The sequence below is a fragment of the Nansenia antarctica genome (genome assembly GCF_963989245.1).
Source record: "Nansenia antarctica genome assembly, chromosome: 1".
NCBI lineage: Eukaryota > Metazoa > Chordata > Actinopteri > Argentiniformes > Microstomatidae > Nansenia > Nansenia antarctica.
Window position 1 is genome coordinate 87,348,233 of NC_137674.1, and position 23,193 is coordinate 87,371,425.

At 44.8% G+C, this 23,193-nt stretch overlaps 1 protein-coding gene across 1 annotated transcript in view; it reads right to left on the reverse strand.

Annotated features, from left to right (window-relative positions):
* Window positions 1–1,452: 1,452 nt before the first annotated feature.
* vit (vitrin) overlaps window positions 1,453–23,193 on the reverse strand; it is a gene marked incomplete at both ends in the record, with an annotated part of 25,196 nt that continues 3,455 nt past the window's right edge. The window contains 16 exons of the mRNA XM_080526811.1: window positions 1,453–1,631; window positions 2,540–3,053; window positions 3,721–3,947; window positions 5,870–5,973; window positions 6,514–6,661; window positions 7,490–7,555; window positions 8,407–8,454; window positions 8,895–8,951; window positions 10,619–10,684; window positions 11,949–12,026; window positions 16,785–16,847; window positions 18,704–18,760; window positions 19,899–19,949; window positions 20,092–20,130; window positions 21,354–21,401; window positions 23,002–23,181. Of these exons, the coding sequence (XP_080382937.1) occupies window positions 1,453–1,631; window positions 2,540–3,053; window positions 3,721–3,947; window positions 5,870–5,973; window positions 6,514–6,661; window positions 7,490–7,555; window positions 8,407–8,454; window positions 8,895–8,951; window positions 10,619–10,684; window positions 11,949–12,026; window positions 16,785–16,847; window positions 18,704–18,760; window positions 19,899–19,949; window positions 20,092–20,130; window positions 21,354–21,401; window positions 23,002–23,181 (1,925 nt within the window). The remainder of the gene's footprint in view (window positions 1,632–2,539; window positions 3,054–3,720; window positions 3,948–5,869; window positions 5,974–6,513; window positions 6,662–7,489; window positions 7,556–8,406; window positions 8,455–8,894; window positions 8,952–10,618; window positions 10,685–11,948; window positions 12,027–16,784; window positions 16,848–18,703; window positions 18,761–19,898; window positions 19,950–20,091; window positions 20,131–21,353; window positions 21,402–23,001; window positions 23,182–23,193) is intronic.

A 23,193-nucleotide genomic window follows, 5' to 3' on the forward strand; every position in this document is an offset into this window, starting at 1 on the left:
TGTGTACCCCATGTATACGTTTTTATTCATGTAATGTGTTTTGTTAATGTGTTTTATATGATGTATATAGTGTGTTGAGACCCTGGTGATAAATGCACTTTAAAACTAAATACATTTGAAACTTGAAACTCATAAAAGCATAAAAAGCACCATTCTGTTTATAGTCCAAAGCCCACCTGCTCATAAAGGCATTAGAAAAGGCACTATTATTATTATGGCTTTGAGCTACAGTAAGCAGCATTGGCCATTCTTGGGCTCAATATTTACATAATTGTATGTATGTACGTTCACAATATCTTCATAAACCTCTCAACACAAAGTTTAAAGAAAATAAATTCAATTGGTCAGCTAACACAACGCCTTAGCAACGTTCTCTGTTGCACCTAAACACGCCGTTGCTAAGGGAAATTATGTCAGTTCAACAATCAAAGGAAATTCTAACGCAATTAATAATCTATTAAACGTGCAACTTTCTGAAGTTTTGGTCCACATTATGGTAAATGCACATACATGTATGTAAATATGGAGCCCAAGAATGACTGCTGCCTAGTCGAAACCATAAAGGCAACACAATTCGGTTGTTAAGTCTGACGTCACACGTGACGTTTAGCAATTTCCAGGTCCAAATAAAAATAAATCCCTGCACCAGAGTACCAGTGTACTAAAGCACCAGAGTACCAGTGTACTAAAGCACCAGAGTACCAGGGTACTAAAGCACCAGAGTATCAGTGTACTAAAGCACCAGAGTACCAGGGTACTAAAGCGTCACGACTTAACAACCGAATAGGACATGTATGTAAGTATGTTGCGACAGAAGCAGAAGTGCTAGGCATGCTAAAACATAGACGTTATATTTCTCTGTGAGCACCATGTCCCAATAAGGTAGTTTTACTTTTATCAATCATGTTACATGATTAAGAACTAAGAACAGGAAAACCCTTTTCTCCCCACTGTTATTACGACTATACGACACAAACAACAGTACGACTGATAGCACCATGCCACGGATAAACTGTCATCAAAGCACCTTTTGTACGGGGGTCAACAAGAGGTCATTATGAGCTCTCTCAGGAGCAAACTGTGACCCCGTGTGTTGGCTATCTATACCCCACGATCTGTTACACGCCCTCCCTGTTCAAACACACGTGAACTATCGCCAATCAAGCACCAGCAACAGTACAACAGAAAGGTTTACGTTTTCTATTTGTGCTGACTTCCGTTGTGTAAAGACACTGTAAAAGCCCTGGGGTGTGTTCACAATGTGTAATAATAATGACACTTTTATATTGAACATAGATATCAAATTAAATTAAACACTGTTTACTGTTTAGGAGCATTCGTCCAACGTATAAAGGCATTCTGAATACACCCCCAGAAGACCTACTCTAACCCCCCTCCCCTCCACAGTCCTTTAAACCCCCCATGTTCATGGACGAGGTCCCTCAGCCCAGCTCAGTTCCGGGGCTGGGAGTTGAACTCTTGGCAGATGTTGTGGATGATCTTGGGTACAAATTTGTACAAGCTGTCGAACTCGTCTACGAAGAAGGAGTGCTCCTTGTCGGGGTCGGTGGCGATGTACTCCAGCTCGTCCTGCGCTGCCCAGGCGATACCGATGGAGTACGCTATGACACCTGGACAACAAGAGAGACACGTAAGTAGGTAAAGCTTTATTTATATAGCACCTTTCATACAAGAAATGCAGCTCAAAGTGCTTTACAACAGGAATAAGAACATAAAGTGAATTATAAAAACATATAAAAACATATACAAGCATAGAAGGAATATAAAAGCAGGGGAAGACAGTAAAAAGAAAAGGTAAAGATAAAATACAATAAAGATACATTTAAAAAAGAGAAACAATGTACAACCTCTGCTCGTTAATCTAACTTTTCATATCATCTCCCTACCTTACACAGTATTTCGCGATTATAGCGATTAGAAACTAGCCTAGCATTTGTTTGTTACTGTAAGTCATGTACATAAGCACACACTCACACCACACAACACCACAGATTAAACACAGGACCTGATAAAGGAGTTGGACTGCTGTTGTGTCAATATGCCCAGGGACAATAACAGAGTGTCGTTGAAAGAGGTAAATGAAGACCTCCATCTCTTCAGGCTACACCTTAACTGCTCCTCCTGAGACATCTACTACCCCCCAGCACTGTGTCTCCTGAGACATCTACTACCCCCCAGCACTGTGTCTCCTGAGACATCTACTACCCCCCAGCACTGTGTCTCCTGAGACACCTGCTTTGCTCTATACTGTGCCTCCTAGGATTTCTACTTCCCCCCCCTTGTACTGTTTCTCCAGTGTCTCTTTCTTCTTCTATCACGATAACTGCCAAAGGCCCCGGGCCTGAGCTAGATCACTCTTCCTTCTACAACTGGTGGATTGATGACTCACTTGCTTAGTCAAAGCAATCGATTTTCAAAGTAAGTCGCTTTGGAATAAGGCGTCTGCTAAATGCCCCAAAATGCAAAACGTAAAAGGTCTTAACTTCACTGGCCAATCACCACGCTCGATTCCCCTTACCTTGGCGGTGGACAGCCAGCGCAGGCGCCCTGACATCGTCATAAGAACGCCCGTCCGTGATGACGATCATGATCTTGCGCTTGTTGGGTTTGGACTTGCTGAACAGCTGCTCGGCCGTGTACGTGATGGCGGCTCCCGTGCTGGTCCCGCCGCTCCAGTAGTTGATGCGTTTGATGGCGTTGAGGAGGTCGGCCTTGTTGTTGTGCTGCCCGAAGGCGAACTCCAGCCGCTGCTCGTAGGTGTACTGCACCGCCCCCACGCGCGTGTCCGTGTCGGAGATCTCAAACTCCCGCGTGACGTTGGCCACGAACTGCAACACGGTGCGGAAGTTTCCGGTGCCCACGCTCGACGAGCCGTCGATGACGAAGGCGATGTCGGCGGCGTTGAGGCAGGTCTTGCTGCAGACGAGGCGGTCGGTGTCACACACTCGCTTCACCAGCGGCTGCACGGCCTTACGGAGGCCGAACCAGCTAGACACAGGCAGGGAGAAGAAGCCGTTGGTCCGACACACGGCCTAGACGAGAGATGGGATGGATTATTATCTAATAACTACACGTTTATAAACTGTAAATCTTGTAGAATCGATTTTTCTTTAACACTAGAACACCACATCACCAACTGTCAAATCTTATTTCAAATTTGAAAGTGACAGTTGACACTAGAACAGCCGTGTCTTGTTACCTACTATAAGAGTTTAACACTAGAACAGCCGTGTCTATGTTACCTACTATTAGAGTTTAACACTAGAACAGCCGTGTCTATGTTACCTACTATAAGAGTTTAATACTAGAACAGCTGTGTCTATGTTACCTACTATAAGAGCCGCCTCGGGGGTCAAATGACCATAGTCTTTACAACGGGAAGCTGCTACTTACATACAACGACCACTAGTTGGCGCGTCTTGCAAAATAGCCTGCCTCCTACACAGAAAAACTGCAAAATAGCTTCATACTAGGTTATCCTGATTAATACATTTTGAAAATGTAAGGATACTGGGTGGTAGAACACACATATCTAGGAAAAGTCATGAAAGGAGGGTCCTGATTATTTTTTTTACTCATAGGGTCAAATGACATGGCTGTTCTAGTGTTAAATCAGCTTCAGGACGATGATGTCATGCATGTAAGTGGACTGTGAGACCAGGGGTCAGGGGTCAGGCGGTTGGGTGACCCTCCTCGTACCTTGTCCACAAAGTTGGGCTCCACCACGTTCTGCTTCTCGTTGTCGTCCGGCCCTTCGATGGTCACAAAGAAGATGTTGATGCCGGACTCCCTGGCCAGGCGAGACGCCTCCTCCACCTTGTCTGTGGGCCAGCCGTCGACCAGGACCACCGCCACGTTGGGCGCGCTCCCTCGGTTACCGTTGGCGTCGCTGAAGTAGTGCTTGTTGATGTAGAGGAGGGCCTTCCCTACGCGCAGAGTTATAGTTATTACTATACAGTTATACTGTTAAAAACATCTTTCCTAGACCCCACCCTCCAGTAACAATGCTCTAGTATTCATAAATCGCTCCCCGCTGGTGGAATGAGCTTCCCACAGCTGTCAGAATTGCAGAGTCACTCCCCGTCTTCCGTCGGAGTTAACTGCTCCTCCTGAGACATCTACTACCCCCCAGCACTGTGTGTCCTGAGACATCTACTACCCCCCAGCACTGTGTCTCCTGAGACATCTACTACCCCCCAGCACTGTGTCTCCTGAGACATCTGCTACCCCCCAGCACTGTGTGTCCTGAGACATCTACTACCCCCCAGCACTGTGTCTCCTGAGACATCTACTACCCCCCAGCACTGTGTCTCCTGAGACATCTACTACCCCCCAGCACTGCTCCTCCTGAGACATCTACTACCCCCCAGCACTGTGTCTCCTGAGACATCTACTACCCCCCAGCACTGTGTCTCCTGAGACATCTACTACCCCCCGGCACTGTGTCTCCTGAGACATCTACTACACCCCTCAGCACTGCCAGAGCTAGATTATTCTTCCTGCTACGCCTGGTGGATTCACTATAATTCGATAATTCACTTGCTTAGTCAAATCTATCGATTGTAAGTCGCTTTGGAATAAGGCGTCTGCTAAATGCCAAACATGTAAATGTAAATGTGAGTTCTCTATCAGGGGCTTCATTCAGAGTAATAAAAGAAGTATGTACACATCCTGTTAGAGACCAGCCGCTGTGTGTTGGTGGTCTGTGAGAAAAAAACAACATCTGTGCGAATCCAAGAAGATCTATTCTTAATGAGAGTGGAGGAACGACTGGCATTGTTGGTTGATAAGATGGGAGTTCCACTCTGTAAACACACAGAGCACTATTTGCATTGGGGTTAGCCTACAACATTTTAGAAAATCACATAGACACATGTGGTATTGAATTAAAGCTGAGCACTGACGCACCAACCCAACGCAGAAAACCAACACTTAGGCCAGGAGACTGACCCCCCTAGTATGGTAAAACCAAATGCCTTTGGTCAGGGTAGGAGAAAAACATTGCTCGGTGTAGCAGGACTGTAATTTAGCGAACAGTGTCTCAGGCAAATTTAGATTTAATGCTAGTCTCCTACGGGAAAATAGGGTAGAAAAATCTTGTGAACCATGTGATAATTGTGCCCCGTTCTCTTTCCTTCTTAAGTGTTTCTGACAGTCCTGTAGAGTAGATAAACGCTAAATGGACTGACTTATGTAACGCCTTATTCCAAAGCGCTTTACGATGGCCTCTCATTCACACATTCACACATTCACACACACATTCACAGCAAGCTAACATGCAAGGCCCGCTCATTGGGAGCAATTTGGGGTTCAGCGTCTTGCCCAAGGACACCTTGACATGTGGCCAGCCAGGGTTCGAACCGCCGTTCTACTGACCTTGCGATCATTAGACACCGCCTCTACCTCCTGAGACACAGCCTCTACCTCCTGAGACACAGCCTCTACATCCTGAGCCACAGACTCTACCTCCTGAGACACAACCTCTACCTCCTGAGACACAGCCTCTACCTCCTGAGACACAGCCTCTACTCTACCTCCACCAGCCTCTACCCCCTGAGACACAGCCTCTACCCCCTGTGACACAGCCTCTACCTCCTGAACCACAGCCTCTACCTCCTGAGACACAGCCTCTACCTCCACCAGCCTCTACCTCCTGAGACACAGCCTCTACCTCCACCAGCCTCTACCCCTTGAGGCACAGCCTCTACCCCCTGAGACACAGCCTCTACCTCCTGAGACACAGCCTCTACCTCCTGAGACACAGCCTCTACCTCCTGAGACACAGCCTCTACCTCCTGAGACACAGCCTCTACCTCCTGAGCCCCAGCCGCCCCAGTAGATCACGCACCCACGTTAGACAGACCGCCCTTCTGGATGATCTTGTCGATGGCGGGCTTCACCTCTCTGGAGGTAGAGTACGCCTTCAGACTGAACTCTGTCACTGGATCATCACTTTAAAACAAACACATAAAACACACATCATGAATCTCTTTACTCCCGTTTTTAATAATAATAATAATAATAATTCATTGTATTTATAATGGGCTTTTCAGGGACTCAAAGACGCTGACAGTATGGGAGAAACAGAAACAAAGAAACAACAAGCAACAGATAACATGAGCGCATAGAACACAGAGTTAACAACAGATAACATGAGCACATAGAACACAGAGTTAACAACAGTAAACATGACACATAGAACACAGAGTTAACGAACAGGCACAGGGAACAATTAACACAGCAATGTCCAGGGGGGGAGGAGGGGGGTGGCAGGGTTAGGGGAGATGGTTAGGGGTAGGGGAGGTTGTATGCATGGGAGAACAGGTAGGGTGGAGTCTCTGAGTGGCTGGGGGAGAGATTTCCTGAGAGAGTGAGGGTAAATGGCTGGGGGAGGGAGTGGAGAGTGAGGGTGAGTCTCTGAGAGGCTGGGGGAGAGAGTTCATCTATGTTATTGGGGAACAGGATCTTGGCTGTGCGGAGTAGAGAGGTTACCCGTATTGTATGATGCCCATCATGGGGCCGGCCACACCCACGTTGATGACCTGCGTCACCTCGGCCAGGAAGTCCTTCTGGATCTTGAAGCGGCGTTTCCCGATGCTCCAGCTACCGTCCATCAGGAAGGCGATGTCCACCTTACAGTCTGGAGACACGGGACGCATCACAACCCAGTAAACAAAGAGTCCAAAAGACGTCCTCAGGGAAGCCGGAATGTGGTTTCAGATGACGTCTTTCTAGGACGTCCAGATGACGTCTTTAGGACGTCTTATGGTCTACAGATGACAATTCTGTAGTCGATTCTGTAGTCCATAAGACGTCCTAAAGACGTCATCTGGACGTCCTAGAAAGACGTCATCTGAACCCACATTCCGGATTCCCTGAGGACGTCTTTTGAACTCTTTGTTTACTGGAAAGGATCACACACACACAAAGCCAAGCCTGGAGTCATGTCTTAACACTAGAACAGCCGTGTCTATGTTACCTACTATGAGAGCCGCCTCTGGGATCACATGACCATAGTCTTTAAAAAGGGAAGCTGCTACTTACACACAACGACCACTAATTGGCCGCTTGTAAATTAGCCTGCCTCCTACACAGAAAAACTGCAAAATAGCTTCATACTAGCTTATCCTGATGTGATTTGTGAAAATGTAAGGATACTGGGTGGTAGAACGCACATATCTAGGAAAAGTCATGAAAGGAGGGTCCTGAAATGTTATTGAGTGCAAAGATATAACATTTATTTTACTCACAGGATCAAATTACCCCACCCATGGCTGTTCTAGTGTTAAATGTGAAGACTGACTTGGCCAACCCGGAAAAACGTCCTAGTTGCTATGGCAGTGTGTTTTGGTTCATTGTCTTACTGTATTATGAAGTGCCATCTAATACATTTGGAGGCATTTGCTGTTACTCAAGTAGACAAGATTGGATTCATGTCTTAAAGAGGGAGCATGGATAAGGAACGTACTTGGGTCTCCCTGGGACACAGGCTCCGGTGCTCGAGGTATGGAGTCCTGTTCTCGCACGCTGAACCCTGGCAAAAACACACCATAACGGAGCAACTCAACATTTAAATTCTCAAACCCCAAAGCTTTACTTTGGCAAACGGGTGTTCCTGGCTGAGCGGTTGTTGACAAAAGACCCATTCCTGAGACACCAATGTGCCATTTGTTATTTCTGTCCAGATTATAGGCTGAGCAGGAAAGTGGCAACCCAGATGGCTTCCCGGACCAGGGATAGAGATCCTGTCTCCTTGGTAACCTCCCTGGAGAGAAGCCCTGTGATTGGTCTCCCAGGGGGGGAGTCAGCTCAAGGTGGGTTCCAATAGGAATGTGTGCAGTGGTTCTTATAGCCGGTACTCAAGTTGTAAAAGAAAACCAGGGGGGTGGATGGTAGATTTTATCATATGGGGACAGTTTTAGCATCCCCACAGCGTCAGTGACTTCAGTGTCAGTGACTTGGTGGTAAAAATGTCATTGCATGTGTGCGTGCCCCCTCCCTCGCCCACAGTATTTTACTCAATATGCGCAAAACAAAATGTAAATTGTAAATGAAATAGCAGTAATACCACATTCATTGATAAAATGACATAAGGGGATGGAAAGGGGGGATGGCAGTTTTAGAAGGGGGATGATTTTGACTGTTTTTATTTCAGGGGGGGATGCCATCCCCCCTCATCCCCCTTCAACTCGAGTGCTGGTGATAGTGCAGTGCACTGAACATGTACAATAACAGGAAACAAAAATGACTTTAACAGAACAACAGAGTTAATGTTATAAGAAGTCTAATACATCAAATACTTTGGGGTGAGAGACTTTCTCAGTGAAAGCCAGGCGGTTGTATGAAGCAGAGAACAGAAGCATGCAGTGCAAGCTGCTAACTCACCTGAATCAAAAGGGTTGACTTCTGGCTTCCACGCATCCACCGCTTCCACTGTGTGTACATTATACAAGCGGAGCATTAGCCAAGTTATACCTCTCTGGGAACAGGGACCGCACACATCACAGCCGTATTATAAGGTCTTCGTCTTATCTTACCCAACAAGGAAGATATTGTATCTCTCATTTAGCCACATTAGCAGAGCAAAGCAGCAGTTGTGTTTAGTAAACATTTCTGAAGCAACATTTCTGAGTAGAAGAAAAAAGGAAGGCTGCTGGTCTTTCCTGCATCGTGAGAGCTGTTCTACATACATCCGTTTGCACCAGTGTTAATTTTGTGCATCTTCATCTAAACACCAAAGACTAAGTGACTAAAAAGCCTGACAAAATTAACACTGGTTAACACACATAATACTTGCCGATGGTGAACAATTGCAGGGCTAAAAAGATCAAGTAAAAAGGGTGTGGAGCGGAGCCCATGGCTGAGTCACCCACCTCTGGTGTGCGTGGTCTCTACTTTACGCCCGCCATCTGGGTCAGAGAACCTGGGTGCTGAGAGAGATATCACTAGTCACAGGTCCTGATTTACTCTCTGTCTGGTAGACAACACTTCATAAACACACCCAAGCAAAACCCTCTGTTCCGCTCCTACTCCTCAATCATTCATCTGGTTGTTTGGTGTGTGGTTTTATTTCTGTGGGGGGGGTAAGCTCAAAATTGGCCAGTCAGTCAGTTGATCTCCAAAACCATCTCTCTCCTTCAATTTAGATTTAGATGCCTCGACAGTTGTCACGAACAGACGGATCCACGTCCTATAATCTTCGGTAGAGAGAGGACCTAGTAGAAAATGCCAGTTTGTGTCTTGTCATCGGTCCATAAAGTATGAGGTTTCTCTGGCATAACGGGACGGCTAAAAACAAGCTAAAAACAAATCAACTCAGAAAAAAAAGCGACATATGGTGATACGATTTCGGTCCTTGGGTGCTTTTTAAATGCAAAGCTTTACTGAGAGAACTAAAATGTTTAAAACCAAAAATTATTGATAAAAATTTTGATTAACAGTAACAATTTAGATCATATCATTCCAATAAATTAGATTGTATACTGTAGTCCAAAGCTATGATCACTCATACTCTGATTATGTCAGGCCTGGGGAGGTCAGGTGGTAGAAGAAGATGTTTAACCTCCATTTAGTTTAATCAAAGTGGGCATCAAAGACGCATTTCCATGATTGTGATAGGCCAGGGACATGGCGACATTTCTCACCAATCACAGACCGTTGAAGAGAATTATGTTGTGGTTTTATATAATTTTATACTGAGAAATGTAAGTCTCTCTACAGTTTGGCGAATCTAGAGCTCAAGGAAGGCCCATTTCCTTCCTTTAAGGGATGGGCCAAGATCTGTGGCGCAGTGAATAATTCTGACTATGGACAGGGCTTGTCCCTTGTGTAATCACAGATTTGTATAATATGATTGGTTCCCACGAATAGTGACCTCATGACCAAGGACAGTTCTATAAATAAGAGTCCCACCCATCGTTGGGGGCTTTTGGCTTTTTGGCTATTGCTTCTTGCTTATTGGTCTGTTTGTTTCTCTCTGCGCTCACGTAACTTGGCTTAATAAAAGGCCTCTTTGGAGACAATTGATCTAAGCTCTTTGTGCTTCATAAGTTTTACTAAATCTATTAAGAATCAATTAAATCCACGACAATGACATTCAACCAGGCTCATTCCTGTATCTTTGGCTCTACCTATACCTACACCCAACAGTAAACCAGTAAACCTGCCTGCTGTAGACATCACAGCACAGCTCCAAGGCAAAGTCTTGCTCTCATATAGGAGGAGGCACATAGGCAGTTTTAAAACATCTCTCTCTCTCTCTCTCTCTCTCTCTCTCTCTCTCTCTCTCTCTCTCTCTCTCTCTCTCTCCATGCATATGTCGCTCTCTTAGAGAGAGAGAGAGAGAGAGAGAGAGAGAGAGAGAGAGAGAGACATATGCATGGAGCATACATACTTACACACAAGTGTGACAAAATTGAACACATACACGAACAACAGTACCCTGAACATATCATGCAAGTCATACAAGCGCGGCTTAGAAGTTATGATATGAACAGATGTGGAGTGGCTATGAACCTGCAGTACCACGGCCCTCTGACAGAGGGCAGTGTTCACATCTGTAGAGACGTGTCTGCTGTAGTATGTGTTCCTGACTTACCTGAGGTGTCAGGTGTGTCCCCCTCACTCCAGGTGTACCCTGAGTCCGGGGCGGCCTGATTAATGTCTGGATGTAGAGGGGGGGGGGGGGGGGGCGGTAGAGAGGGGGGCAGTAGAGAGGGGGGGCAGTAGAGAGGGGGGGCGGAGGTGTCAACAACCAACAATGAACCCAGTTGTTAGGCTCATCAAGAATGATCTGATCCTACGAGATTATCAAAATCCTAACAGGAGTTTTGATTCGATTTCAATATTTCAATGTCCCAGGGGGTTGGGGAGTTCAATTTAAATGCTGAAGTCACTCAACGTCAAGAAGTTGATTGAAGTTTAATTCGTGAATAGAGAATTGCCGGAGGTGACAATATTTTCCATTCAACGATTGGTTTCTTAATCGACTTCTTGAATTGTGTGAATCAGATTTGAATATATACATCCCCTCGTCACTGAAAAATATTGAAATGGGATTAACCAACACCTGTAGTAGTAGTATACTATGTGCTTTTTTCAGAATGGAAATAGTATCAGCATACACTACAGTATCATGAAGACGTGAGCTTAGAATGATAAGGTTCTATCTCTGTTTAGGGCAGTTCAGAGATATTGAGTGTCAAAGTTTTTACATTCCATTATGTTTTGTGAGATGGAACCTTTGTATTTTATTAATTACTAACTAAAACATGTCAACATTTAAAAAACAACACCACACTTTTTGACCAAAAATGGAGATAGAACCTTATAATTCTAACGTCACGAAGAGTTAATACTGTTAACAGCTTCTCAAAGATTTGAATAGTTATCAAATAATAATTGTAAAAAAAAAGTTGTTTACAACTACATGCTTTGATTTCAACAAAATGCTTTGATCAGAAAAGTTTAAAATAGCTTAAACGTTTTGTATTATTATTTATGATTGGTTTAATTACTTACAGGGTTCCCGCGCTGGTCTTAAAAAGCCTTAAAGTCTAAAATCCATCAATCTAAGTTATAAGGCCTAAAAAGGTCTCAAATTGCAGTTATTCGGTCTAAAAATGACGTGCTAGGTCTTAAAAATGAGATCCTGCAAGGAAATCAGTCCGACCACATCTATTTATGCGGAAATGAATTAAGCTGGAACCCAAAAAATGCCAATTTGCTTCCTTTTTTGTCTGTATAGCAGTGAAATCCCAAATTTCATCACCTCGAGGATGACAAAAAGCTAACATATGGTGTCGTGGATAGGTCTAAAATTATATTCAACAAGGTCTAAAACAGGTCTTAAAAGGTCTTAAATTTGGCTTGTTGAGACTTGTAGGAACCCTGCATTGTGGGATGTGTTTCTCCGTGGTCTGTGATACCTGTCGGCCATCTTGGTTCAGGGTTCCAATCAGGACGTGCGAAGGAGGTGCCTGGCTGCCAGTCCCTTCTAGCATAAGCTGCAGGAGGAACATTAACAGGCTGCATTCATGGACAAGCCAATGAAATGAAAATGTGCACAAAAATGTTGTTGCTGTTTTCAAATGAAATGAAACAAAATATCCTGCTTTCTTTCTAAATCTCAAACAGGGTTCCCGCGCTGGTCTTAAAAAGCCTTAAAGGCTAAAATCCAGCAATGTGATTTATAAGGCCTAAAAAGGTCTTACATTGGAGTTAGTAGGTAAAAAAATGAGGTGCTAGGTGTTAAAAATTAGATTAGCTTGTCCTGCAAGGAAATCAGTCCGACCACATCTATTTACGCGGAAATGAAAATGTACTTTTGAGTAATTATGGGACTTGTTTATTTTATATAAATGATCCTTCAGACATTTTTGTCTGTATGGCAGTGAAATCCCTAATTTCATTCAAAGAAGTCTAAAAAAGGTCTAAAAAGGTCTTACATTTGATTAGTTGAAACTTGTAGGAACCCTGTAAAAGCATAACAAGAGCAGGATATCTTGTTTCATTTCATTTGAAAACCGACGAACATTTTTGTAAAAGCAGAGTTATTCTGTAGTCATCCATCATCAGCCAATGTCACCACGGCAACCAATGACCTTGTGACCTCCACTAAACCTTGTTAGCGGGGTATGCTATGTTGCTATGTTGGGGTATGCTACAGTGCTCATACTTCAACATCAGTCACATTCTGAACATTGCAGCCTGAGGGTGAACATTGGCTGACAGTTGGAAGTTATCTTGTGATGTGCAGCTGGGAAACTAGAGCCCTTTAGTCAACTGTCAGAAAATCTGTTGATTCTCCTCGAAACCGATACGGGGCGGCTGTGTCTCAGGAGGTAGAGTCGTTGTCTAATGATCGCAAGGTTGGCAGATCGGCGGTTCGAGCCCCGGCTGGCCACATGTCGAAGTGTCCTTGGGCAAGACGCTGAACCCCTAAATTGCTCCCAGTGAGCGGGGCCGGCGCCTTGCATGGCAGCTTGCCGCCATTGGTGTGTGAATGTGTGTGTGGATGGGTGAATGAGAGGCCGTTGTAAAGCGCTTTGGAGCAGCAAAAAAGGCGCTATATAAGTGCAGTCCATTTACCATTTAAGTCATCGTTTCTCAACGGGGGCGTTCAGACAACATCGGGGGGCGCTGGAACAAATATTTTTTAAAGGGGGGCGTTGAGGTGTTCTTGGGGGGCGTTCACGCATAAAGTATTTTTCTCATGAAAAACAGCTGTCAGCAGTGTTATTACGGGTACGTTCGTAAATGCACGAACGGTCAGTTCGCTCGGACAAACCGTCTTTTCAGTCAGAGCACCCATCTCTGTGCGCTCTGAACTTGGCCGGGCTCTGTGACGCAGACACATGTAGCGCAGCTCCCCCAAAAAATAAAAGTGAGTGTCATCAAGAAGATGGAGAAGCTAAAAACTCAGCTAGCAAAGGCAGTGCTTTTGATAGTTTCCAATGTGTCTGGGTAAGCTGCATTGTAGAAGAATCTTGACAGTTCATGTACAGTGCAGAAATTGCAATACTATGCTAGGCTACGATAGAAAGAACCCCGGTTCATCCCATCTGTAACATCATGTTGACTATGGATGCACCATAGCTAATGCTAGCACAAGCCAACTTTCAATGCCCAACTTCTATGAGTGTTTTCCTTGTAGGCTATGCTTGAGTGACATATGTTTCAGTTTGTGGGCTCATTGTAATTGTTGGCTATAAGCGAAACATTTCTTATTTTAGTTGTGATACTCAGTCCATGTCCCCGCCAGTGACGTGCCAAATACTCACTCCCCACGTATACACACTACCCTCTGCGCTTATGCGTTCGCTTCCTTTCAATACAGCTTATTTAATTTAGTTAAAATGAGTGCTAATGCCTAATACCATACCACCATACCAGAACATCACAGCAGGAACAACCTATCTCAAAAAAGCGATCGTATTGTAACCAGTCCGGAAAGCTCTCTGTCGCTTACCAATAATCAAACCTAGAGAAATCAGCTACGAATGTCCCCTCCCCTCGCAGGTTCATTACAGTATATTACATAAATGTATTACTGTTAAGTGTTGTTGTGGATGTTATCCCTAGTGCCATTCTGAGGTTAGCATTGCAATGTGTTCGTCTTAACGTTTACAAACTAAAATATACGATCGCTTTTTTGTGATATGTTGCTCCTCTTGTGATGTCCTGGAAACGAACACATAAGCACTCCGAACAGCTGTCAGCGTCTTTTGTTGCTATAGGAAACCACTACTCTGCTTGCGATTGATCAGCTGTCATCAGTGTTATTACGGGTACGTTCGTAAATGCACGAACGGTCAGTTTGCTCGGGCAAAACCGTGTTTTCAGTCAGAGCACCCATCTCTGAGCGCTCCCGGAGTGCAGAGCTCTGAACTTTGGAACTTTGTTATGTTTTGATATGAGAAATTCGAACTAAGTGGTCAGTTTATGAAAATAATAATGGACCTGGATAATGGACAGGGGGGCGCTGGCCCAAAAAAGGTTGAGAACCACTGATTTAAGTGGTGGTCGCCATATTTAGGATCATATCAATTGACCAAAACAGGTGGATTCCTCCCTGCCTTGAGTGTGGGATGAATGATATTTATAGTAATTTTACCCGACTCAACAGAATACAAAACGTGACCTGTTTTGGTCACACAAAAAAACGTCAATTGGTCGTTTACTCAACTGTTGTTATTGTAACTCCTAGACTTTTAGTATTTCGTTGTAAGAACTGTCAATAGGCCAACATGTTGTAGGATATTATCTGGATTAATCTCCTGTATGGGCTTTCTTACGTGGACAGCTGTGCATTTGTGTTGCGCCTTCCCAGAGTCCTGTCTGATATAAAGAGGGTGTGGATGTCACACGTAAGCAGAAATCCTACACACTCCTCCCCATTAGGACCAAGGAGGCGAGGACAGGGGGAGGAGCTGGCCTACGAGGACGGAGGAGTCGAGGAGAGGACAGATTTTTTGGGACAATCGAGAAATAGCTAATAGTTTCCCTTCACATGATAACAGCACTCAAAAAGTTGATTTAATCTGATAAACAACATATATTAGGCCTACTGCAGTTACTACTTGATCTGCTGTTCACATGTGCAGTGTGTGTCACTGTGTGACTATGTGTGCAGGTTCAACTACTAACTGAAACAGCCCAGAAGAAACCACAACAGCAACAGAGCGTATCTGTCTGGAGCTACACAACTACAACAGACTCACACTCAGTGGTGTAGTCTACGTGATACGCAGGACTACGCGTATACCCACTAGGAAAGGCCAAGGATTTCCATATACCCACTTAAAAATGTGTGAGGATACATAACAGCGTTTTGTGACAGAACTTTCACACTTTCATTCATAAAATTCACCCCGTCTGTGTTACGAAGCACTTGACTTTTGGACCGTTGGGACTGACTATAGCGTCATATACCATCAACGGGGGGAGATGCGACATATGTCAAAATGCAGCACTATCATGCACAGATCAGCCTTATAACATGTCATGTTATATATATATATATATATATATATATATATATATATATATATATATATATAACGTTAGACAGGGAGCGCAAATTAATTTTTATGGCGTTCCGAAATGAACGATATGAGGCTGGGAGGGAAAAATCACAATATACCCACTAGAAAACACTAGACTACAACACTGCTCACACTGACCCCTACTTCACAGAGGACGGGACCAATCCAGTGAAAAAGGGCTTACAACAACACACACTCTGGGCTCTGGGGTTCCCATACTGAGTCAGCTAGAGAGAGAGGAGTGTGTTCTGTTGACTGGGGGAGGCTGGGGGAGGCTAGCCAACAGGCTAATGGAGCGTGGGAGTATTGTTACAGTGCTGGTGTCAGATATGGGGCGGTATATACAGTAGGACACAGAGACCACAGCATCTTGGCGCCGGCCAAAGCCCTATGGCCTCTCACACAGCAGACAGCGCTTGGTGCTTAGCGTTAGCCTAGCATAGCCATAGCATAATAGGCGGTTTTAAGTCATATTTTGGCCAAATTGAGATATCTGCCTAACTCTTACTCTCCTAACACTGCTGTGTTTTATTGCCTACTATGCCATCAGCCTATCAGAATGCTTGTTATTATATTCCACAATCACTATCTGCCCAAGTCATTAATGTTTAGATTACTAAATCTAAATCTAAGTGTCTTTGTAGGACAATCTACTCTGTATACTGCAATTACACCTAGATTTCGGGCGGAGAAGCGGCGAACAAGCAACGCCAGCGTCCTCTCTCGATCGGCATTTTTTGAAAGTCGGTCGAGAGTGGTGTGGTTTGGGGCATGCAGTGGTGCGCGTCAGGGTGCACCCCTGGGGCCTGCTTGATGTTGTTGCTTTTATCTCTCTCCCTCTGTAAGCGTTTACCCAGGGAGCAGCAGCGGAAGAGGCACCGGCAACAATCTGTCACTGAATATTATTACAAAACAGAGATTCCTTATCCGAAGAGAGATCGAGGTTAAACTCACTTCTGTCTGAAGTGCTCTAAGGGGGAGGAGGAGGAGATGTCACACAAGACAAACCCATGACAATAACTTGCAGAGTGTGTTAACATTAGTGCAGCTTTATAAAACATCTCAACTGGGGGGGGGGGGGGGGGGTTATTGCCGCTGTTGTTTGATCAGATCTGTCTCCTACTTCACCACCGCTGCGTAGGTATGTTTTGAAGTACGGGGAGGGGAAGGGGGGGGGGGGGGGGTTGGAGGTGGGGGGTTGGGGGTGTAGACACTTACTGGGGTTGGACTGGCCCACGTGCTGGCTCCTCTCAGAGAGGGCTGGTTGAACCCTGTTGACAGCTGGTTAGCAATGGGAAACAGACGGAGGGAGAGAGAGAGAGAGAGAGAGAGGGAGTTAGGAGGAGGAGAGAGGGAAGGAAGGAGAGTGTTAGCTTACTGCTCCATCTACAAATGCAGCCCAGCTGTTTTGTTTTGACTAGGGGGGGGGGGGGGGGTGCAGCATGATTTCCAAAAGAAAAGGACATAAAATGCTATGATATATTTGCAGGGTTGTTTTTAATTCATTTGTTATTTTATCTTTCATAATAAACACATTAACACTAGAACAGCCGTGTGTCTATGTTACCTACTATACTACGTGACCATAGCCTTTACAATGGGAAGCTGCTACTTACACACAAAGACCACTAGTTGGCGCGTTTTGTAAATTAGCCTGCCTCCTACACAGAAAAACTGTGAAATAGCTTCATACTATCTTATCCTGATGTGATTTTGAAAATGTAAGGATACTGGGGTGGTAGAACGCACATATCTAGGAAAAATCATGAAGGGAGGGTCCTGAAATTTGATCGAGTGTAAAGATATTAGAAAAATGTTACTCACAGGGTCAAATGACCCCATCCATGGCTGTTCTAGTGTTTTAAGAGGTACCGGTAGACCGACGGTAAGACTGCAGCACTTCCCAGACGTGTTTTTCGTTTTTTTTAAAGGAATGCTATGTTAGCTGAGATGCATGATGGGAAGGATTAGCGGCGGCCCTGGGGGTAAAGGTCACCGGGGCTTATGGGAGGAGAGACGCCAGAGTCAGACTTACAGAAGTCAGGGTCTTTAATACCCCTACTCCCACTGGCTGATACCCCCCAAGAGTCACCTGCCCCCCCCCCCCTCCTCCCTGCTTCCTATTACCCCATGACCCAGTTTCCCTGACAGCCACACCAGCTTGTCTGTGTGTATCAGTGGATAATTGTCACGATAATCCAATTATCTGTCATGGTTAACACTAGAACAGCCATGAGGGGTCATTTGAGTAAAGACATTGAGTAAAGAAATGTTTTATATCTTTGCACTCGATCAAATTTCAGGACCCTCCTTTCATGACTTGTCCTAGATATGTGCGTTCTACCACCCAGTATCCTTACATTTTCAAAATCACATCAGGATAAGCTAGTATGAAGCTATTTTGTAGTTTTTCTCTGTAGGAAGCAGCGCTAATTTACAAGCGGCCAACTAGTGGTCGTTGTGTGTAAGTAGCAGCTTCCCATTGTAAAGACATTTGACCCCCGAGGCGGCTCTTATAGTAGGTAAAAAGGCACGGCTGTTCTAGTGTTAAGCTCAGTGGGTTATGCTGATTGGCTACCCAGGGGTACATGGGGGAGTGGCTTGGCTGTTGGCGGGTGTTGTTTGAATGGTGTTCCATTTCCTACCTGGGGGGTGTGATTGAGAGAAGAAGAAGTGAGGAGGAAGTGATTAAGAGAGACACCATGTTCTAGAGACATTATGAATGTCTAACCCTAAGGAACACTTACCCTGAAAACCCAAATGATACTGTTGGAGCTGTGAACTACTGAGATCACGTCATGTCCGGTTTTGTTTGGTTTTGTTATCGTTGTTGTGTTAGCCTATATGTCAAACTAGCGAACGGAAGGGATACACTCCTCCTTCCACCCCAAGCAACGCAACGGAACATCAGATGATGGTAAGCCTTACCCCTGCTGCTAACACCTACCTGAGTGCTGTCATATAACCCTGAGCTAGCCTATACCTGAACTGGCCTACACCTGAGCTAGCCTACACCTGAACTGGCCTACACCTGAGCTAGCCTACACCTGAGCTAGCCTACACACCTGTGTCCGGCCTTGACCGTTACATAATGGTGTGTGTGTGTGTGACGAGGCTGGGGTGGGGGCGGAGCTTACCTGAGGAGGGCGTGGCCGGCCTCCTGACGACTGACCCTGCTGCCGGCATGCGCTGACCTGTAACCATGACAACACAGTTAGCGCATAATCCGATCATAACAGAAGAGTTAGCCTAGCAGCTAGCGTTAGCTTGTACGTTCATACAAACAAATAATATGCTACTTGCTTACATTTGTTAATATGCCAACCAAGTTCAGGCAACAATAGCTGTTATTTAAATCACAGACATACATACAATCACAACAAACAGAGGTAGCTATGCTAAACTAGATTATTCATGTGAAACTAAAGCATCTGAAAGCAATATTCAAGACTATTTCTCACACTATTTCATTTTTTGATGAACTCTTTACTACTCAACAAAGGAATAATAATAATAATAATAACTTTATTTGTATAGCCCTTTTCCTCAATGCTCAAGGACTAGAATTATCCCACACTATATTCCACACAAAAATCGGACCTAGCTAGCTACTATCACACTCCTAATTGCCAGCATCCATTAATGTGTTTCCCTGACATATTGAAATCCAGGAGTGGTGTATGCTGCTGATCAAAGGCTTCATCCACATGTTTTGGCAGAGTGATAGGATGTGTTGGATAGATCAGTGTTTCAGAAGGCAGGAGAACAGAGAGATCACAGGTAGGCGTGGGTGGTGTTAGTTATGAAAACCGACACAGGAGGGTTGAATGGGTCCAAAAGTTATGGCTTAGTTTTGAGGACAACATTCTGGAGACACCCTGTGCATTCTGGGACATTCTGGTCTAGTAAACACTTTTAGAAGGCAGCTGTGTACATAGAGAGCAGTGGTGCCATGCAGAGTCGGGATGTTTCATCCAAATAAGGAAAGAAAGGAACAAGAAAAAGAGCATATAACAGACAAAACTCAAACAGCTGTTGGTGTGAGACACTCCTAGCTGACAAGAGTGAGATACTCCTAACTGACACTCCTAACTGACACTCCTAGCTGACAAGAGTGAGACACTCCTAACTGACACTCCTGACTGACACTCCTAGCTGACAAGAGTGAGACACTCCTAACTGACACTCCTAACTGACACTCCTAGCTGACAAGAGTGAGACACTCCTAACTGACACTCCTAACTGACACTCCTAACTGACCAGAGAGAATGAGGGGAGACGAGGTGGGGAGGGACAAACACAACGCGTCAGGATGATAAAAGTGTGGATTACCTGTGTTGGGGCGTGTTGCAAACCTACTGGGATAGGAGCCGCCTCTGAATGCTTTGAAGAAATGTAACGGTTTATAGTTAGAGTCTGGTTAGTTTAACGGTTTATAGTTAGAGTCTGGTTAGTTGTCTCCAGACAGGACGTTCTGTGGCTTATTTGCTTTTTTAACGAATGAAAGGTTGAACGTTGAACGTACCTTGAACTGGACCCTTCCCTTGACCGTTCTGTGCCTGCCCTATAGCCAATGTTGAGATCGACACAAGTTTATGATGATTTCTTTTACAGAAATTGCTGTTTATTTTTATTAACAGAATATAGGAAGTATCATTCAAGCAACTAGCTAGAGGGATAGTGGTAGTATTAGACTGGAAACTGCTACTTCTACTATTTTTGTTTAAAACAATCTGTGCCAAGTTATGTCATAGATTTAGTGACAAACTTGACCGTTGAAAACACTGGCATCACAATGGCATAGATGCAGGACTACTGTGAAAGCGGTAGCCTACGTTTAATACTGAAACCGTTTTTGTGTGACAAAAACAGGATTCATGCAAGTGACCTAAATTAATTAGCCTATTGCTAGGAGTGATCAATGTAATTCAATTTATGAGATTATCTTTATAAAGCATTCTGAATGCTTTTAATCCTGACGGAAACAAACACACCAAGATATGGATTATCATACGGGATTATAGAGAGAGAGTGACGAGACCAAGACACATGAGAGTAAACCCGCAAACACACAAACACCCCACAGCAGCGGCTCTCAACCCTCTCCTCGGGGACCCCCAGCCGCTCCACATGTTTGATCTGTTCCACCACCAGCACACCTGATTCAACTCATCAACAGGGTTCCCGCACTGGTGTTAAAAAGTAATTAAGTCTAAAATCCAGCAATCCAATGAACAAGGCCTAAAAAGGTAGCAGATTGCAGTTATTCAGTCTAAAAGTTAGGTGCTAGGTCTTACAATTGAGATCCTGCAAGGAAATCAGTCCGACCACATCTATTTATGGGGAAATTAATCAAGTTGGAACCCAAAAAATGCCAATTCGCTTCCTTTTTTGTCTGTATGGCAGTGAAATCCCTAATTTCATCACCTCGAGGATGACGAAAAGCTATCATATGGTGTTGCGAATAGGTCAAAAATTATATTCAAAGAGGTCTAAAAAAGGTCTAAAAAGGTCAGTGTTGAAACGTGTAGGAACCCTGAATCAAGTACTGATCATAATTGGTTTCTTTGTACTTGATTAGTTGAATCAGGTGTGCTGCTGGTGGTGGAACAGATCAAATATTTGTGGAGTGGCTGGGGGTCCCCGAGGAGAGGTTAGACAACCACTGCCTCTACAGAACCCCCGACAGTGAAGAGCAAACCGTTCACCCTGTCATGCCACCAACCAACCAACCGACCGATCGACGAGGATGCGGGTCAAACTGCCAGAACAACTGGCTGCACTTACTTGAGCTGGCGGCTGCGGCTATGGAGGCAAAGTAGGGGTGACTGCTGCCTGGATCAGAGACACAGATATGGGGTCAGACACCCAGAGAGACAGATATGGGGTCACCCAGAGAGAGGGGCAGACACACAGGCCTACCTCACACACCCTCAGGTGTTATCCTGTCACATCCTGTACCTGGCCTTTGTGGTAGTAGGAGCATTAGGAGACGTATGTGACACGTTCTAGTCTTTTGGTTGGTCCGCATGTCGGCAACCGATTAAAATGTTCGGACTTTCCTTTTGGAAACACGGAACTACGTTTCAACGTTGTTGAGAATCACAACACAACAAACTCGCTAGTCAAGCCGAAACACTGCAACAACGCAATGGATTGGGTAAGTAATCCCCACTGCTACCTAGTTAACTAGAACACTACTTTACATTGTTACCTAGTTAACTAGAACACTACTTTACATTGTTACCTAGTTAACTACAACACTACTTTACATTGTTACCTAGTTAACTACAACACTACTTTACATTGTTACCTAGTTAACTATAACACTACTTTACATTGTTACCTAGTTAACTACAACACTACTTTACATTGTTACCTAGTTAACTACAACACTACTTTACATTGTTACCTAGTTAACTACAACACTACTTTACATTGTTAGCAGGCTCACAAAACAAGCTGTGTTAGATGACTAGCGACGTGTCATTGATTTTCAATAACGAGGAAATGTATTCATGTTTTTCGAAAGAAAAAAACATACATCAGATCCAGACATGAGGACCAAATGATCAGACTATGTCACAAATAGCATTAATCATCACCTGACAATGTTTCCATTTGACTTGAGTGGTAAGAAGTGATGTCATCAAATGTCACACCACATTGTATCAGTTGAGCAAGAGATGACGTCATTGCTGACGTTGATCTAATGCAGGTATCATTTGGACATCACTCATCTTCACCAGCACCAATTCATTGCACAAATGAACATTTGACCAGGTTATGATTCATTGTAAAAGGGAAGTTCTTTGGATCTTAGCCATACAACATACCATGGTTAAAGTGGATCTGTTGTGTCAGGGACTAACAGGTCGATGCAGAGGGGGATGCAATTAGTCATGCTTCTGTTCATCCAAGTAACCAAGTAACACAATCCTGTACGTAGCATAGGGCACCACACAAACAGTACATAGAGGGATCCACTGCTGAAATACTGTATGTCAGGTGTATGTCAAGAGAGAGGGAGGGAGTGAGAGGGGTCTCTGTGTGTGTGTGTGTGTGTGTGTGTGTGTGTGTCTCTGTCTGTCTGTCCATGTGTGTGTCTGTCTGTCTGTCTGTCTGTCCATGTGTGTGTCTGTCTGTGTCTGTGTCTGTGTGTGTGTGTGTGTGTGTGTGTGTGTGTGTGTGTGTGAGCATGTGTGTGTGTCCATGTGGGTGTGTGTATGTGTGTGTCTGTCTGTCTGCATGTGTGTGTGTGTGTGTATGTGTGTGTCTGTCTGTCTGTATTTGTATGTGTCGGTGTGTGTGTGTGTGTGTCCATGTGGATGTGTGGATGTGTGTGTATATGTCTGTGTCTGTGTATGTGTATGTGTGTGTGTCCGTGTATGTGTGTGTCCGTGTGTGTGTGTGTGTCCATGTGGGTGGGACTCACCTGCGTCCCTGACTTTATGGACGGCTGCGCGGGCCTTGGTGGTGGTGGGGGGGGGCGAGGGGGTTGTGGTCATGACCGTGGTGGTGGTGGGGGGCTCTGGGGTGGTCGTCGTGGTGATCTCTGGGGCCGGTGTCGTAGGTAAGACAGTCGAGATCACCGGCGCTTTGGCCTCCTTCTGACCTAGAGGAGAGG